The sequence below is a fragment of the Nothobranchius furzeri genome, chromosome 7 (assembly GCF_043380555.1).
Source record: "Nothobranchius furzeri strain GRZ-AD chromosome 7, NfurGRZ-RIMD1, whole genome shotgun sequence".
Lineage (NCBI taxonomy): Eukaryota > Metazoa > Chordata > Actinopteri > Cyprinodontiformes > Nothobranchiidae > Nothobranchius > Nothobranchius furzeri.
Window position 1 is genome coordinate 58,894,978 of NC_091747.1, and position 19,724 is coordinate 58,914,701.

Below are 19,724 nucleotides of genomic sequence, written 5' to 3' on the forward strand. Positions count from 1 at the left end.
ATGCTGTTTGGATAAACACTCTGCACTGTAAAGAATGCTTTGATCCACTTCAGAAATTAGCTCAATGCGCTTTTTGAATGAAAGCAGATTGACTTTCCTCCCAAGGGGATGGCAGACGTCAGTCAATAATTCACACGATCCTGGTAGAAAGCAGACAGCATCAACCAGCGAGATGTCCTCAACCCATTGATGTTGGCTCAGCTGAAAGACCATATTCTTCTCTCTTCGGCTAATACAAGACTTTACTGTTTGGTCACACCTGCCCCTCCCTGTTCAAATCCCTCGTCTGTCTCTGTGTCTACAGCAGGTCACATTAACCCTGTTGAACCACACCCTGAACAGCAGACGTTAGCTGAGTCCATCGCCTCATGGGACCCTTAGCATACATGCAGTGGGTGTCTGTATCTCACTGATGACGCCACTGTTTCTGATTGTTTACTTTTCAAAAGGAAAACCTTTAAAGTGGAGATTCCATGGCATTCCCATGAGTAGTTAGTTAGTACCTAACCTGCAGTGGTTACTGTGTAATTAGCCATTTGTACTGAAAGAATTCCTGTAAAAACCTCTAAAACATAAAAACACACCAATGTTTCAACTAAACACAAACATGTGACTCTTTGGTTTTTACATATGACATGCTTTGATGTTTTTTACATGTCAACAAAGCAGAAGTGTTTATGATTTACTGTTTGACATGTTTATTTCACTAATTCATGGCAGTTTGAGTCAAGTTATTCTTGGTTTGCAGTTCAGGTGGCTAATCCATAATAAACAGAAATAAAACAGACAAAACAAGAGCACTTTGCAAACACCATGGGTTTTTTCCTTCTCACGTCTTCATCCCGTTCTGTTGCCTTTCTAAGCCCAATCCAGACCTCAAGCTCCAGCTGTGACTTTAGAAAGTAGTACCGGCTGACTTCAGATAGAAGCTCAGACGTTATTGGAGTCGTGGTGATCCACAGAATCAGACCTGCATCCTGTGCTGCTGAATGAGTGGAGAAGGAATGTCCTTTTCCTGCAGCAACACAAAAAGCAGCTGACAGACATAAATCTCTCCCCGCAGAGATGGAATTAAACTGTGTGATCCCTTCCCAGCAGTCTTGTTGGGTTTTTCTTGGGCTGTGATGTGAGTTTATCATTTGCCACATCAGAACCGTAAAGTCTCTTTCTGTCATTTTGACGCTGGCGTGTGTGTTGTGTTGGATCCTAATCATGCGGCAACCGTGGTTTGCAAAGACCCATGAGCCAAAACCACGAGTCAGTTTGATGCAATATGATGTCACAGAGTGAACCTTTTGGGTTGTCCTTGACAGTGTCTTAAATGATAACGCCTCTGTGGCTTAACTGAGAGATTTGATGCTCACATCAACTCTGTGATACGGTCCAGTTTCTTTCACCTGAGACGCCTTGCAAAAATCAAGCATATGCTGTCGAGAGCCCACCTTGAGCGGGTACTCCATGCTTTTGTAATTTCTAGGCTTGATTACTGCAACTCTATATGCAGGGTTGTGTCAGTCATCAGTTATTAATGTTTATTTTAAAAAGTTTGATATACAAAGATGAATGTGATTCCTTCTAGGGATGTTTGTATATTGCAGCAGAAAATTCATGAGCCTACTTTTTGATGTTGAAAGTGACTTTAGTTCTTCATCCCTTAAGACCTGCAGCTCAAAGAAAAACATGTTTCTTTTGCTTTTTTTCTTTGTCCCTAGTGTGTCCGTTTGTAGTATTTTTGCTGGACTCTTGAGTGCAAATTGGTCCAACTTGAATCATTTCTTAAACCTGTTTGTACCAGAATCTAATTAGTTCTGTTTGCTTTGTGAACCTGAGCAGATATCGGGAGGAATGAAGGATCTAATGGTTATTTTCACTTTACAATTGCTTTTAAAAATTACATTTTATTTTCAAACTCATACTTTTAGATTTGTCGACTTCTTGCAGTTTTTTTTACTTAAAAACACACACAAATTTGAAACTTACTATATGAATAAATTGGGTCGACACTCGACAACGAACATTCATCTGGGTCACACATTTTACATGCAGCCAAACATTCAAAACGTGTTCTAAAACTTTATTTAATCCCAGTTTTCAGTTCATAATAAATAGGTTGTGTTATGGTGCCGAAGGCCTGAACAGGGAAATACCAGCCTCTCTCCTTTTATTCTGCTTTGTGCCAACCTTCTGTCGCAAGGACCAACTCCCACCAGTAATAATAATTACTACTGAGATTATAGCAGCTGCTGCTCTGACTGTTTTATCAGCATGGTCCTGCAGCTGCTGCACGTGAGAGAAGCCATCACAAGCAAAGTGTTTCCTACCCAGATTAATCTTTCATGTTCTGTTATGTGCAGTAGTATTTTTAGAGGTTGGAAGCATCTCGCCGGTTACTTATGAATTTTGAACGAAGGTTTTAAACTTTTCACCAGATGACTAGAAGATGGGAGTGAGATGCACGTGAGGACATGTACGGTTTTTCCTTGGTGGGTGCCATCATTAGCACTGATAATCCTCTGTCCTTGCTTTGGCATCTACCGATTGTATTTTGTTTATCAAGGCACTTAATGTATATTTCCGCCAGGAACTTTTGCATATCTAAGGAGATTTCAAATACAGAATAGTTTAGTTACACAACCGCTGATTTTCCTAGGTAGTTGTGTCAATCGTCTACATCCAAACTAACTTAAAGATGCTTAAGGAAAATACAAATTGAGACAACAGAATGCTTTTTTTTTTAACTTTATTTGGGATGTTCATGTGTGGACTGGAAACTAAGTACAGGACTGTTTGGTAGCATAAATTATCTCTATGTGTTGCTAATGGGAGAACCTTCTTGGTGCTGGGGGAAAAAAATGGATTCCTGTGGTTAAAATGCCCCTACTGACACGTGTTGAGTCAACCTGGACAACGTTTCAAATGTTAAGTAGTTGACTTTGTGCACTGAGCCACACAGAGTTGTCCTTCTAAATGGGTGTTGCTGTGTGTCCACCAATTACTAGATTGGTTAGGTATGCATTTTGAATAAGTGGACCCTCCACCTATACACTCTTCTAATCTTGCATCATTGCTATAGAGCTCCGGACCCCACGTGACTCTCAGTTAGTGGACGCCATTTTGGCGTGCAGAAAAGGTAAACAAAAACAGATGTAACCATGAACATGAACGGGATCCGCTTGGATTTTACTTCGTCGGAGTTTACTTCACACTTTAAAACAGAAGAAATCGTTTTATATAGTCAGAAATTAAATAGACTAAACATCTCCGACCCTTACCGTGCCCCTGGGATACTTTGTAAAAACGCCAGAAGCTGTCGGAGCGGACTTCTTACCGGCACAACACCGGACCTGACCGGGGAACCCCTTGGGATTCCCCCGGCCGGAGGAGCTGGGGAGAAGGTCTGGGACTCTCGACTCTACTGCCCGCTCCGACACCAGAAGCTGTCGGAGCGGACTTCTTACCGGCACAACACCGGCACAACACCGGACCTGACCGGGGAACCCCTTGGGATTTACCCGGAGGAGCTGGCTCCGGCGGCTGGGGAGAGGGAAGTCACGCTGCTGCCCCCGCAACCCGACTCCGGATACGCGGATGAAAATGGATGGATGGACGGACAAATAACAGATTTACACGTAAGTAGTCTCGGTGAGACAGATAACAGCAATCCAAAGTGCTTTTTATGTGTGATCTGATCAACCATTGCTTAAAAATTAAATACAGCTTAGCCGGTTAATTGCTGTCATCATAAAACACGTAAACGGCAGCACACAGAACTCACGAGGCAACGTTTTACATGATGTTTACTTGTTGCTATGAGTAATAAGACAGAAAAAGCCACACCAAAATAAGTTTAGGAAGCCCACTAAGAATCATAATAAAAGCATTTAAAATAAATACCATACACAGTTGAGGAAACGTTGTTTTAAGTACCTGATATGAAGCGGTCGCTGCATAAGTGAAAACCTTTACTCTCGGGATCCCACAGTTTCATTTTAGCCCGGTCACTAGTGCGTTTTATTACAATGATCCAACGTTTGCGGCGCTCCGGATCTTGGGGAATCCTGTAGATGGCTCATTCCTTGTGTCGTCTGCGTCTGTTCTGCATCCTGGGTCACAACAGGAATCTACCATATTTCCCGTTTGATTGAGTTTTCTGACAATAACAAATAGTCCAGCTGCCGGCTTCTGCATGCCAATATGGCGCCGTTTCGATTTGAACTATTGCATGCCGGGAGAAGTGACGTCAACTCCCGGAGCTCTATATGCGTTCTTTGTGCATCAAACATTGGCTAACGGCAGGCAGCCTTGCAGTTTCTTAAAGGAGTCTTTCAGACAAATGGAAGTTCTGGATGTATGATAAGCAAAATGGGGTGTTTAAATTAGTAGAATCATAGTCTAATTTAGTTTGATATTATTATTATTATTATAATTATTATTATTATAGTGGTTTCAATGTGTGGCATTGAAATACTGTTTGCTAGCTTGGTTTACTATTTGTTTTGATGTGTATAGAGGACCCACTTGTAAACGAGATGGTTCATCTCAAGTGGTTTATCCTCTCGAAATATAAGTTAATAAATAAAAATAAATAAATAAATAGTGACCAAAATCTTGGTGAGTTTTAACAATGAAGGGGAAGATGTATTCATGTTATCTTTATATTAAACCTTATCTTCTCAGTCATTACATATGTCGCACTTTTAAATGTAAGCTACACAAAATGTGGTATGGAGAAAAAAAAATCTTTGGATTAGTTTTTACAGTAGTATCACACTGTAAAAACACATTTTAATAATCAGATATGGTCTAATGAAAACGAGGTTGGACCTGATCTTAACGTGACAGTTGCATTTTCCCTGGCAGTAGGGGGCAGTACATACCTAACTCATTGTAAGCAAGCAGTCTTTTGTGTTCGAGTATGCCCTTACCAACGGATGGCCATTAGGGTCAAAAATCCCTGGGAGCGCAATTTTTGAATGAGTACTTCATTAGGTTGTTCAACCTCCAGCAAAATGACAATCACATCACTGACAACTAGGGGCAAGGCAAATGTGTAAAACAACGTTTATGAATGACAAAAGTTTAACCATTTGTTACAAATGAGTAAAGGCATTTTGTCCCCACGGGCTCCCATAGAAGGAAACATCATGTCTAATATGGCGTCGCCCAGAGACTTAGACCCGATTTTTATGGTAATGTGTTACAAAGCCGCCAATATTTTTCAATAACCGGGCATCATTGAAGTCATTTTCAACAACATTTTCATGGATATTTCCAGAGATTAACAGTAAAAACTACAAATACACTTTAAAGTAAGAACAGTATCATCTTCATAACTGTTTTTATTGTATGAAATGAAAATAAATTACCTGCCTGTCAAGAAAAAACCCAAACCCAATAGATCAAAAAAGTGTTTTCTGTTTTTAACACTACTAAGAAATCCAAGGGCTAAAAAGTGTTACCAGTATCTCTTAGCACAAGGTATGGAACTCACACAGCTCAACAACCTCATATTTTATATTAACAGCAATGATCACATTTTTGAAGATTTATAAATACATTGATTTATAAATGTAGCACCCCTTCAAAGAGTCACACAGGAGTGGTAAAATTGGAGTGTGTTTTGTTTCATAGTAATTTATTAGGTAAATTGTTAGGTGAGTATCCTGTGTTACATTTTAGGTGTCGAGGCAGTAAGGGTGACCATATTTAGGTTTATCTTGCATCATTGTGTCAGCCTGACAGGAGGATTAATGTGGCTTCCTTAGCATTTTCTGATGATTGTGGTCCCTTTGTCATCTCCCCTCTCCTGAGCCACTCGGACGTCCCCCTGAGGGGAAAATGTCTGGAGGACGCAGAGTGATGCAACATTTTGAAATAACCAGTTCAAGGGAGTGAGTAGAAATGCCATTAGAAACATATTTGCAGCTTTTGTGGCAAGAGCAGCTGCTGAGGAGTGAATGAGCCTCCTCCTGAATGCCTGATTGGCAGTGGCATTTGTCTGAAGGTGTCTAGGGACCACTGGAGACAATTATCCAAATCAAGCAGGCTCCCTCACAGGAATTCACAAATACACAAGATCACAAACCCCCTTCCCTACATCATGGTTTTATCCTTTTGTCCTCTCTGTTAGGTTTTAGGTGAATTTCCAGTACCTAGATGCAGCTAGATGGAAATCCCCAGAATTTTTCTCTCCTGGAAGTTCAGATCTGTTGTGCCTTTTCTTGTGTTCTGGTTTCCATAGCAAAGTGTGAATTTCAGGGATTGTTTTTGCCAGTGGAACAGGAGTGATGCACTTAATCATGAAAATGTGGTGGGCATGACTCACTGGGAGTAAGTCTTTTTGTAGTCGTTGTGTCGTGATTTGTGTTCAAGTTGAGTGACTTTCGTATTGAAAAAAAGAGCATGCACCAGCTTCATCCTTAAATCCGAAGCCTGCAGAAAAGTGATTGATTGTGTTGTTAGTGGGTTCTAATCTCAAACTGCTTGGTATTTATTAAGGCATGTAATTAATCCCCAAAACTGCCCATGAGCAAGTATTTCAGTATAAAATGACATAACGAAAGGCACAAACACTGACACATTCACAGCACACACGCACAGGCACACACACACACACACACACACACACTAAATCTACAGCACAATATCACAATTTATGCATCTCATAATACAACCACAAACACTGTTGGGTCTTTATTATTATTATTACTTATTTTTCTGTTATCAGAATCAGAATCAGAAAGGGTTTATTGCCATTGTCAGTGAACAAACAATTCACAAACTAGGAACTTGCTTCGGTACTAACGTGCTACATATAACATGAATAATATAATTAAAAAATAGAATAAAGTAGAATAAAATATAATAAACTAGCATAAAACTTTGCTATAAAAAATGGCAGGTAAAGGTAATATGGCCGATAACGTGACGTTATGTCAAGTACCGAAGACGAGCATGGTTGTGTGTTTATAAGCTGTTCACAAGTCTAACGGCAGATGGAAAGAAGCTGTTCTTATGGCGAGAGGTTCTGGTCTGGATGGACCGTAACCTCCTGCCCGAGGGAAGCGGCTCAAAAAGTCTGTGACCCGGGTGAGAACATTAACATTAACATATTATTTTATACATTTAGTTACTTATTCCATCTTATTCACATGAAGGCATCATATTCTAGTTACTCACACACACATCTATGGGTGCACTAATGTTTGTCTCATGGAACGTACATGGAGCTGACTCCAGAGAGAAAAGATTAAAGATTTTTGATCAGTTAAAAAGAGTGCAAGCAGACGTAAAATTATTACAAGAGACTCATAGATCTGCCACATCCGCAGATGAACTTAAAACACCTGAGTTTCCCAGCATGTTCTCTGCCTGCTATAACTCTAGGCAAAGAGGTGTAGCTATTTTATTACACAAAAACATCAATTTTACAGTGTTGGACAGAGTCTCTGATCCAGAGGGTAGATTTACAATGTTAAAAATATCTGTACAGAATCAAAGCTTATGTATTGTCAGCATATACTGTCAAAATATTGACGACCCTTCATTCTTTCATCATTTTTTCTCTGTACTTTCCGAACACTTGGACTGTCCACTTATACTTGGAGGCGATTTTAATTTTTGGATGAACTCTTTAACAGACAGGCTCAGTACAGCTGGTACTCAGCGCAGTTGGCAATCCACTAATATAGTTAAACAGTACATGAGTGATTATGGGCTTTGTGATGCATGGCGATCTCTTCATCTTAACCGTAGAGAGTATACTTTTTTTCGCATGTCCATCACTCTCATTCACGTTTGGATTATTGTCTAGTCAGCAGCTCATTGTTTGCTAACATTTCAGACACTGAGATACACCCCATAGTTGTCAGCGACCATGCGCCGGTTTCTTTAACTCTGGTAAACAAAAAGACAATCCCACCAAGCAGAAACTGGAGGTTTAATACATCACTGCTTAAAGATTAAGGTTTTATAGAATTTTTTGAAAAGGAGTGGGCTTTATATTTAGAACATAATGACCTGCCTGGAACATCAGCATCTGTTCTCTGGGAGGCAGGAAAGGGAGTGATGAGAGGTAAAATAATCTCTTTCTCATCACATAAGAAAAAAACAGAAAACAAACGTATTCAGGAGTTAGAGGAAATCATTAAGTCTTTAGAGGCATCCACAGAAGAAGAGTTAATGAGCAAATTACGTAAACCTAAATTAGAACTTCATGGAATTATTGACAAAAAGACAATATTTACCACAAAGGCTATGAATAGAAAACTTTGAACATAGTAATAAATCAGGTAAATGTTTAGCTAGCCAATTAAAAATAAATAAAGAGAAAACCACCATATCTGCTGTTAAAGACTTAACCGGGAATATAGTTTATGATCCTGAAAGAATAAACAACACTTTCAAAAACTTTTACCAAACTTTGTACTCACCACAGATAAGCCCATCAGATGATGAGATCAATGAGTTCCTTGACAGGATAACGCTTCCTAAATCATCAGACAGCCAAGCTACAATCCTGGACTTGCCACTAACATCAGCTGAGCTCCAGGAAGCCCTTAAATCCATGCCTGATAGGAAGGCTCTAGGTCCAGACGGGTTTCCAGCAGAGTTCTACAAAGAATTCTGGATCATTCTGGCTCCAACGTTCTTCAGAATGGTGATGGAAATCGAAGAGAGTGGCATATTACAGCCGAACATGAATTCAGCCAATATTAGTCTCTTGTTAAAACCAGGCAAAGACCCTGCGTTTCCTACCAGCTATCGCCCAATTTCTCTTATTAATGTTGATCTCCAAATAATTTGTAAAGCCCTGGCAAAAAGATTAGAGACAGTAACCCCCTTCATAATACACCCTGGCCAAACTGGTTTCATTAAGGGTAGAGAGTTATCCACAAACTCGCGTAGCTTACTTAATTTGATAGATGTCTCTTACAGTAGAAACATAGAAACTAGTATATTATCTCTAGATGCAGAAAAGGCTTTTAATAGAGTTAACTGGAAGTTCTTATTTGGCAGGAGGATTTTTCAGCCTCATCCCAAGTGCCAGTGCCCATTTCCAATTTTAAACTGCACTTAGACACTGAGGGCTGTGGTTGCCAGTGGGGTAGTGTGGTGGCATCAGCTGGCATAGGCCAGACGATGCCCACACTGCCCGCTCACCACAGCCATGGAATACATCTCATCAACACGCACTAACACAATATTGGAGCAGGCGGAGGGAGACTAGGGGTGTTAGCACACCTCTGTCACTTGGCTTCCCGGGGCTGGAAGCTAGGAGGGAGATCTGGCTGTCTGGTTGGGGTCTGGGGTGGTGGGTTGCTTTGCTCAGCATTGGGCGGGGGAGCCTGCTCATCAGCACCCCAGCAGAAAGGGTCAAACTCTGTGAACCGGTAATGGTTGTACCCCATGTGCAGCAGTACCGGAACCAGAGTGAATAGGGTGTGTATGGGGAGCATGAGTATGTGTATGTGTGAGCATCAGGGAGGGAGTGTGCAACTGTGTCTGTGTATGACTGCATATGTCAGGTGGGGCCTTTGACTCCTCCCTTCTCCTGGGACTTCTTTTGATGCTATACATCTTCGTCTCCCCTCCCCCTGCCACACCTGGTGTGGAGTGTGGTGCCTTGGTCTGCCTGAGTGTTCCTGGCTCCCGGGTCAGGGGGTTTAAGATTTTTGGCATCTGCCTGATCAGTCTTGGTGGCTGCCTGGTGGGATCTGGGTGGTCACCCCTGGGTCCCGGGTTGTTGGGTCCCGGGCTCGGCCGGCTGGGGGGAGGAAGCTTCGGGCGGGCCTGTGGGCTTACCGGCTGCTGGTTGTGGCCCCCCCGAGGCGATCCTCTGCGCCTCTTGAGGGGGGCAGGGGATTTTCTGGTCGCATTCTCCTTGGGGTCCCTGTGCTCTGGGGCAGCTCCTGGATCTCTGGGACTTGGAGCTCCCTCCATCTCCTACACATCTTTGGGGGGCAGATCTGTGGCCCCTCACACTCTCTATTGGATGCTCCTATAGAGCGCGTGTACACACACAGGTGCTCACATGGTGCTCTCATAAGTATGGACTTGGGCACGTTCAACACATGTCTTAAGTCTGTGGTTGGCACTAAATGCACTGTGATTTATTATCGTGTGATTGTTCAGTAAAACGATGTTGTTTTTACATTTCTTCATCAAGTTGATGTAGTGATAGCTTGCTCCTGTTGTATTGTTGTGTGTCCCTTTTCTGCAGGTCTAGAAGCAGACTCTTGTTCATCATTGATTGTTTATTTTCGTGGACCCCCCCATCCCCAACCACCACCACCTTTTGTCTCTTCCTTTCTCTTTCACCACTGTCTCTGTGTCCGGTCGAAATTACAAAGCATTCAAAAAACAACAATAAAGTTTTAAGTATCAGGCGTGACATTAAAAGGAGACGCTTTGATGCTCCACCTGAGAGTAAAATCTGTAAGGCTTGTTACCAGCATTCAGACGTTAATTCTGTTTGCGACACAGCCAGACAGGACACGAAAAATAAAGTTACTATAAGCTCTTGTAGGTGACTCAGTCATTGGCTCCTAGTCAGATTGCGGCTTTTATTTGAGTTAAAACTAGATCAAGTCTTCTGCGTATAGTAAACACTGGTAGGCTGTTACTTTTACACAGTATTCAGTTGTGGGATATATGAGGAATGGTTGTATGGGTGTGAAGCCACACAGTGGCCCTCATTAGCTGCGTCTTTGTTACAGTAAGCAAGGCCTCACAGTGCTCAGATGCTGCAGGTCCAGATTAGGGCTTACACCCACCAGCAGTCCTGAAAAGCCACCCCTGAATCAAGCCTAATCCTACTCCAAGACGTTCCCTTTTTTGACTCCCTGCACCACACACAGACACAAAACATTGACCGCTACAGACACACAAAGATGTCCACACAAGAGCACCAACTGGAGACTTCAGAATTACTTTTTGTAGTTTTTGGATTCCAGTCGCTGTGGTGTGTCTTTAATCCTGGTCCAGAGATCCTGTCAGCTGCTTACAGACCACAGGCCTCTTTCTCTTTGTTACACAAATCAGACGTGCTGATAGCCGTCTAATAAATCCAAGACTTTTAGAGGATGAAACAACCTGGTTTTTATTGTGTTGTTTCCTCCAGAAATGTAAACATCTGAAATGAGTTTTACAACTAAGGAATCTTGGAAGACGTGGGATTTTCTATAGATGTTGTGAATGCAGGTCTGTAGCTAGAAATGTAAAAGACAAAACGCCACCAGACCTTTCAACTTGTTCAAAGAAAAACTAGACATGTCATGTAGGCGTGTCAACTCACCATTTCATCTTTAACAATTTCATTTTGTGAGGTGTTTTGGCTCATTCAGAATTAAAGAAAGGGTCTTAAAATGTACGATGTCAGGGCAACATGCAGATCCACAAGCAGCAATGAGCCTGTTAATCAGTATTCACTAGGGCTGCAACAAATGATTATTTGGATAATCGATTAATCGGATGGGGTCTCGACACAATTAATCGATTAATCGGATTACATGGGGAAATTTTTAAAAACTGCTAGGGAAACGTTATTTCTCTCCTTCCTTCACTTTATTTAACACAACATTATTAGAAAACAGTTCAATAGCAGAAAAACAACATGCCATCACCTAAATTGTCTTATAAGGTGTATAGACAGAGACCCTAAGCTACATCTATCTGTGACCTAAAATGCTTGGTCCAAGTTAAACAGCTTAAGGGCAATTCTCATCTGTTTTGTTTGATCTCATCTGTTGACATTTATTTTAAATGTAATTAAACATAGGCTGTGAATTAATCAAAATTGATCACTATTTCCAAAAATGACTGAAAAAATACCAAATAAAACAAAAGTAAATGAATGCCTTCCTCCTTGCGATGATGCCCTGGGCAACTGCCATAAAGTCACATCAAGAAATGCTGCTGATCATTCCAATGATCCCAAATAGACTCACATTAGGCCACATGAAAGCAACTGAACCCAAAAATATATTAACCAGTATATAACTGCACTCTCACACAACACGCCTGCAGCAACAGTTAGGACTCCTCCCTCCCTTTTAAAAGCGTTTTTGCTTCTGAGGACATTGTGGTTGTAAAACCACATGCTAGTAGTCTGGCCCCGGTGTGATCAACCAGTTTCTGCGGGAATGTGACGGCGGAACCAGGGCCAGATTAACACTTTGTTGTACCCTGGGCAACAATATTCAAGGGCTCCATCATCACGACCCAAGGATCACCATAATGTGGTCACATACAGAATATTTTACTGTAATATGCAGTAAATATACTCAATACTTGAATGCCTGACAACACGTAACCCGCCCAGAGTAACCTTTGACCCACCTCGTGTGGACTGACCAATGAGGAGAGGGTCTTAACTTGAGGCCCTCTCTTCATTGGTCAGTCTGCATGAGACTGACTCTCAACTGACGTTCAGTCGTAGGCAGCGAAGCGTCTCTGTGCAGCGCAAAAGCCCGGGTGGACAGTTTGTTTAATGTAGGGTGACCATATTTCCATTTCCAAACAAGAGGACAGGGGATCTGTGCCTATGACGTCACACTATGGCAACGCCACACAAACCATGTTGGGACCCATTTTTTGTAAGAACTAAATTAATATCAGATTCTGCCAATTAAAGGGCTCTAAAACAATTCATATGTAAATATTTTGCATATTTAATGCAAAATCTAATTTTTCTGCTTTAGTGCTGCAACAAGGTTTTATTAATAATAAATTATAATACCTTTTGTTTTACTACAGCATCGGTAAGCTTCCTGTGCACAGATTATTAAGGATGCTTGTTTCAACTGTGAGATTAGACGATAGGATCAATGAAAAAATAAGTTGTCACAAACTCCATGGAAACTTTCAGAGAATCCACAAATAGTGGCTTTCAAATGGTTTTGTTACTTTTTGCAAGTTTATAAAATAAGCAGCAGATGAGACAGCATGTCTGATAATTTAGTTTTTCATCTGATAATATTAGAGCATGTCAGTAATGTCTGAGGGGCTTTTATAAACACCGTATAACTAACACTACTGGAGAGGGCATGAATTACACAGAGGCTTCTGGGGAGCCCAGTTATTTGGGGGGGGGGGGGGGGGGCATTTTGCCTTGGCCCCCAAAATGTCTTGAAACGGCCCTGGGTGTGTGACTGAGTTGTGAAGGTGATCTGAATTGTATCAGATGTATAAATATGACATGTGTATAACTTATTGTTTTTTACTGGTAAAAGCGTGTAGTGGAGATAAATCTACCTACATTTGACTTTTCAACACTTTGATTTGTTTTCTTGTTTTTATTGAACTATTTTCCTGTCCTGTCTGTCTCTCATCTTCCTGCATCTCCTCTTAATTCTCCAGAAAATCTGTTGCCTGGATTCTTACCTTTTCACCTCATCAGTTACTTTTGAGCAGGTCAAAGGGATCTCCTGACCGAAAAGCGCAGAGCGCGTTTTCGATGCTGCGTGAGGTGAAATCACCACAGCACAGGTGATGAGCTCCGCAGTAGCGAGCTTCAGGCACAAATAAGACAGAAAATAGAGAACATGTGCGGACATGAACGATCGTGTGCTAATTATAGTTTTTTGGTTGCGCCACTTTGAGAATGGACCGTGCGCTGGAAGCAGCTGCCTGGATCGCTGTGCAACAATGCGGAACCGGTTCGCAGAAGCTCAAGTCTGCCGGCTCTCCCTCACGCTGATCTGCGGCTCTCCCTCGCGCTGATCTGCGGCTCTCCCTCGCGCTGATCTGCTGCTCTCCCTCGCGCTGATCTGCGGCTCTCCCTCGCGCTGATCTGACTTGCTCTGGTCTGCGCGCAACGGCGGGCGGGAAGGGGGGGCGCTTTTGGAAGGGTTCTGCGACACAACGAATCGATGACGCAATTCGTTGCCAACGCTTTTAGTAATCGATTTTCATCGAATTTATCGATTCGTTGTTGCAGCCCTAGTATTCACAGTACCGCCTTCTACACGCACCAGTAGAATTTCACAGGCGTTTGTAACCATGTTACAGTTGATTTCTGTCAACTTGTTCACACTTGTTAGGCTTGTTATTGTTGCTTTTCTTGGATGGATGGTGTTGCTTAGTCTCTGTACCTTTGTGTCATCTCATAAACCTCTTCAAAGAACTTCCCTCACCTGTGTTAAGGAGCTGTTTTAGTGTGTGTTTAAACGTGACCAGCCGGTAACCTGCTGTTTTGGTTTATGCTTTAAGTGGACCAAAAACAAGGTTTATTAGGACTTCAAATTTTCCCCTAAAAATGATTTATTTTCAACATTTACCAAATTATTGAAAAAGTAAAATTTGCATCCAAATTAGGGATGCAACGATACCACTTTTTCCCCAAATCGATACGATACCTATACTTGAATCTGAGTACTCGCCGATATAGATTACCAATATCAATACTTCTACTACACAAAAAAATGCAATGATTTGGAAAACAGATTCTATTTTCTTCTCTGCTTTCAACAGGAAAAGACTGTGAGGTAGATAAAATGTAAAATATAGGAATGGAAATCATCACAAAATTACAATATTAGGTGAACAGAAATGACAAGTTACAGTGAAGCCATTTCCAAGCAACTGCATTGGTATCGGTTAACTTTTACAGATACTGGTATTGGTATTGACACCGATACCAATACCAGTATCGGTATCGGTGCATCCCTAATCCAAATATTTATCTCTTCTGTTTTCAGAATTAATTTGGAGTTAAGACGCACTCAATGAACCCTAATAATAATAAAAAAAAATTGTTTGGGACCCCAACCAGAGACCCGCGTTTGGTTTTGGATACTTGTGCTCTTAATAAACCATTTGGGGTTGACAGAAGTCTATTTGACTCCTTGGGACAGGTTGTTTTCTGGTCCTCAAGGGCCACTATTTTGCAAGCCATAAAAGTTTCTCTGCTCCAACACACCTAATCGTAATTCAGTTGGTGAATAGTCTTCTGCAGAATTTAGGACATGCTAATGAGGCAAATTAACCAGTGAAGCAGGCGTGTTGATGTAGAGAAACATCCAGGAAGAACTCCTACTAAAACCCTGTCCGTTGAAACAGCCAATGAGCATCTCTTTACCACAGTTTTTGCTAATTTAAAAGGTTTTTGTTTTTTTGCTATTTTCCAGAACCTGACTCCTCTGTTTACTTTGTTCTTCAGCTATAATACCTGGGATGAATTGAATTATCCCTGAAGCAGCAGCAGATTTTTCTTTGGCGTTGAAACAAAGCCCACTTTCTCCAGTCCAGAGAGCTTACATGTAAAACCTTTCCCTCTTTTTCTGGTGTACTTGCACATTGAGCCGTGGAAAGTATTTCCATCCTATAATCTGGTGTGTGTACATCCTCAACCAGAGTTTACATAAAAGAAAGTCTTACACAGTGATCTTTGCGGCTCGTCTCAAACCTCAAATCCTGTTTGCCGTCCTTCACGACGCCTTTAGCCGCGCTGAATTTACAGAAACACGGTCGCACAAACAAACCATGAAATCACACAAGCGCCCACAAAGATGGCCCCATTTCTGCGGACACGTCATTGTAGTCATGTTTGTTGCCACGGTAACAGCACAATCATCCTGGGTGGCCTGTCTTGTTTTTGTGTTTTGCATGGCACCAAATGAACTTCCCTGCCAGCACATCTTCTCTCCAATCGTGTTTTTGGTTTACAGGAATTCAGAGACATATACGATGCGGTTTTAAACCTTACAACAGTCTGGGTGAAGCATTGTTTGGCTGGAAATTGGACCTCAAATGGGGTTGTGTTGCACAAACACAAACTGCACAGTTCTCAAAGGCATCCATCCTTGTGAGACCCAACATTTGTTTTGGCTTCCACAAGTGAAGTGTTTCAGCCGGGAGCGTCTGGCAACTTCTATTCCTGCTATCTTTTCCGTACAGAATACCACACGCTAAATTGAGCTGTCCGAATGTGGTAACAAGATGCACATAACTGAACGCTGAGAGGGAACATTCCACGACTGGGTTCCTGATGTTGCTTCCATGGTTGCTGCCATCTCGGATGGCAGATGTACCTCAGAATCGAAATAGAATGCCATTTGCATTTTTGCCATTTCACATCCACTTCACAGAAAGATACAATTACTAGTACTAAAAGAGGAGATGAACTGCAAAACTGACAAGTAGGTGTTTATTTAACCAAACTAATCTTTAAGATGAACTAAATGTGTCAATAAAGCAGTTTTATTCAGACTTATTATCATCCGCAGATGAAAAAGAGCTGATCCTGTTTTAGCCTGTGCGTGTTAGCAAAATAACTCATAAACCACCTGATGGGTTTTAATGAAACTCAGAAACTAATCGCTCAGTGTTCATCTAAAATGTATTGACTTTCAAGTCAATCTCCTTCAAGATGGCTATCACAGCTAATTGGCATTAGAAAACACATAAATGACTATAAAGGAGTTAACTTATGAGTCTTCCGTTACTCATACTTTAATCACTGACTGGGTGCTAGATCAGAAGATCTTTGCACCACAGTACTCTTTAAAACTGGGACTGACAAGAGCTGGTGCATTTTGTTGCCCTCCTGTTGATAGAAAAGCATCCAGATCATCAAGACGGAGACAAAATTGTAAGAAATAAGGATAGACCGATATATCAGGAAGTTTTTTTAAATGTTTTTTAAAACGCAATGAATATACAAAAAATGAAAAAAGTATTTTAAAGGTTTTTTATACATCAGCATTGGCCGATAACTTTATGATTTAAAAGTCAGGCACATCAGAAGGCAGCCCAGTGCTAACATCTGCTTAATTCTTGCTTTAACCCTCCCAATGTCCTAATGGGTGTGACCCTGTAAGGAAAGTTGACCATTGAGCAGGATTGATGGTTTATCCCTTAGGTCCATGTGGCAGGGGTGAGGAGTGAGCTCCACCTCACCCCTGCCACGTGGACCTCCTCAATGGATAAACCATCAATCCTGCTCAATGGCCAGCTCTCCTCACGGGGTCACCCATAAAGACAGTGGGAGTGTTAAATTATTATTGTGAATGGACGTTTCTTTTTATTTAACATTATATACCATTTTTGTGTTAAACTTCTGGGCAGTTTATTTATTTGTTTGATTAACTTTAGTTAAATCCATCCATTCACCCATCGTCTTTACCCGCTTATCCACGCAGGGTCGTGGGGAGGCTGGTGCTTATCTCCAGCAGTCTTTGGGCAAGCAGGTGGGGTACACCCTGTATAGAGAGCCATTTCATCGCAGGGCAACACAGAGACACACAGGACAAACAACCAAGCACACATACCCTCACACCTAAGGACAATTTAGAGAGACCAATCAACCTGACTATCATGTTTTGGGACTGTGGGAGGAAGCCGGAGTACCCGGAGAAAACCCACGCATGCACAGGGAGAACACTTTAATTAAATGTTTGATTTTAATACGTGCACAAAATTAAGATTCAACAGTTGATTAAATTCAGTCAGACAACTGATTAGGTTCTAAAATGTGTCTGTTGTTATTAGTACGACATTATAACATGCAGATAAGGCGAAAACCTTAAAGATTTTGGGAAAGAAAATTGGCCCAAAGAACTGGCAGCACATATCCGCCATCAGCTGAACATAAACACATATCAACATCACTGCTGGCAATAGAAAAACCATAGCATTCTGTTACTTTTTCTTGATTTTTTTATGTTGTCCAATTGATTTGTGAGGGGTTTCTCCAACTTTTAGCAAAGTTACAGGATGAAATATACTGTATGTTTCTACTGGGCATACATTGGTTTTAGCTCAGATAATAAGGAAATAATTTATAACGTTTCTGTGAAACTGGTTCAAATGATGGTAAAACATTTTCAAAGGTAAATTGTACCTAATTAGTCGAATAATGAATCAGTCAATCAAATTTTATTTAGCACCTTCCACAAACTTAACAGAAGCTCAAGGCGCTGAACACAGACAAAAACATAGATAGACATAATAAATATTAAAGGGAGAATAAAAATTGCATAAGAACAATCAATAAATAAACACAAGAGCTTCCAAATGCAAAATAAAACCAATAAAATGTGTCAAAACACTGGATTTCAGTTTAGCGTTACAAATTATATCTGCTGTGTTAAACTTTATAGTATGGTCTCTGTCCACCATGTGAGCTATTAAAACATTTGTCCTTTGAAGCTGCCAGATGAGCTGCAGACATTTAGAGGTGGGTGGATTAGTCGTGCATTTTCTGCTTGATAGATTTCACAGTATTCATATGTCTCCTCATCTAATCAGTCTGCTTTCATTCGTACGCTGTTCTAGTCTCCTGCCTCATACCTTTCCTTAAAACTTTTTGAAAGTTTCTCAAATGCTTTATCCCATCCACCATATCCTCGTTTTCACCCGATTGTTTGTTCTCATGAATAATTGATCGACTTTGGCACGTGTCGGAGCAGTAGGCACGCCTGTGAGGGAGAGTACGACTAAAACTTTTAAAAGGTTGGCTGTGGAAGAGGAGAGAAGATGAAGGAGGCAGGAGAGGCGGCCTGGTGTGTGTGTAAATGTGTGTGTGCACATACTTCAGAGAGTTTGCATGGTGAGTGGGTGGGTGCGTCATTCAGTCGGCCTGAGCTCTCTGCAGTGCACTCTCCTCCCAGCTGAGTGGAAACACATCATGTGTCTGTGGGACGTCCAGAGGAGCAGCCCAGTTTCCCCAGACTGAGACCAGAACGGACAGTCTGAGCTGGACGGGGAAGGAAGCGGACTCAAAGAACAGAAGATAAAGGGACTAGAGGATTGTTTTTTTGTCTTCCATCAGCTGGACCCTTCACCTCAGACTTGGCTATGCCATGCTGGCCCAGAGGAGCGGGCTCCCTCCAGGCTGCAAACCAGTTCTCCTAAAGGATAACCCTGATCTGCGGGATGTGGACAAGAATGCCGAAACCTGCTGCTCCTTCTCATCCTCCTCATCATCTGGAGGTTGTCCCTGGGCTCGGCTGGCAGGTGTCGATGGCTGCCTGTCCGAGCCGTACTGTCTATGGTTCCAGCTTTTGGCCAGAGCCTACTGGGGTGATGTGGAGCTTGGGCTCACCAGTCTGAACTGCAGTGCATCGTGGGCTCGGCTTCGAGAAGCCTCCAAGAAGAACCGCATCCGTTCTCGGGTAAGATGCAGACAGCTCTGCATGAGGGATGAGAGCGTCCTCGCAGCTCCTGATGAGGAAAACGCCACCACTCTAAGAATGCATGGCAGGGATATCTGCGTGGCAGTGGCGTATAGGTTTACATAGGAAACTTATGAGTGAGGAGGAGAAGTGAGGGGTGGCTGCAGTTAGTTGCACTGCCTGAGGAATTTCATGTGCGTCATCCTGCTCTCCAGCAGCAGGGTAGTCCTGTTTCACTGGCCGATGTCTCTTGCAGTGTGAGTGTGTTTGTGTGTGTTTGTATTAGGTTTCGTTTATTGTTGTTGGCCCTAATGGAGGTTTCTTAGTTTTCTGTTCAGGGACGATTTGGAGGTTTTTTGTTTTGTTCCAGCTGTAAGAAACTAACATTTCTGATACAAATAATTTGTTATTTTCCATCTTAAAAGATGCACTTTGCAGCTTTACATAAATTTAAAGGGATAAGGAATTAAAAACAAAGTCTAAATATATATTGTTTTTACAAATCTGAGCATAACATTCCAACTCAAACTCCTCATTTCATATACATAAAAAAAACAGGGCTGGGCATGCAAATATACCATCCTGCAGGCTTAAGCACTATATGGCAAC

The 19,724-nt window shown here is 41.7% G+C and overlaps 1 protein-coding gene across 6 annotated transcripts in view; it reads left to right on the forward strand.

Moving 5' to 3' along the window:
* Nucleotides 1-19,724, forward strand: part of arhgap21a (Rho GTPase activating protein 21a) — a 93,224-nt gene that overhangs the window by 28,524 nt on the left and 44,976 nt on the right. For 4 of the 6 annotated variants that reach the window (XM_054751040.2, XM_015955469.3, XM_054751041.2 and 1 more), the window contains exon 1: nucleotides 18,591-19,115. The exons of the other annotated variants lie outside the window; for them this stretch is intronic. In XM_054751040.2, coding sequence (XP_054607015.2) covers nucleotides 18,804-19,115 — 312 coding nt within the window. In that variant the 5' untranslated portion in view covers nucleotides 18,591-18,803. Of the gene's footprint in view, nucleotides 1-18,590; nucleotides 19,116-19,724 lie in introns of those variants that run through there. 6 annotated transcript variants of the gene reach the window in all.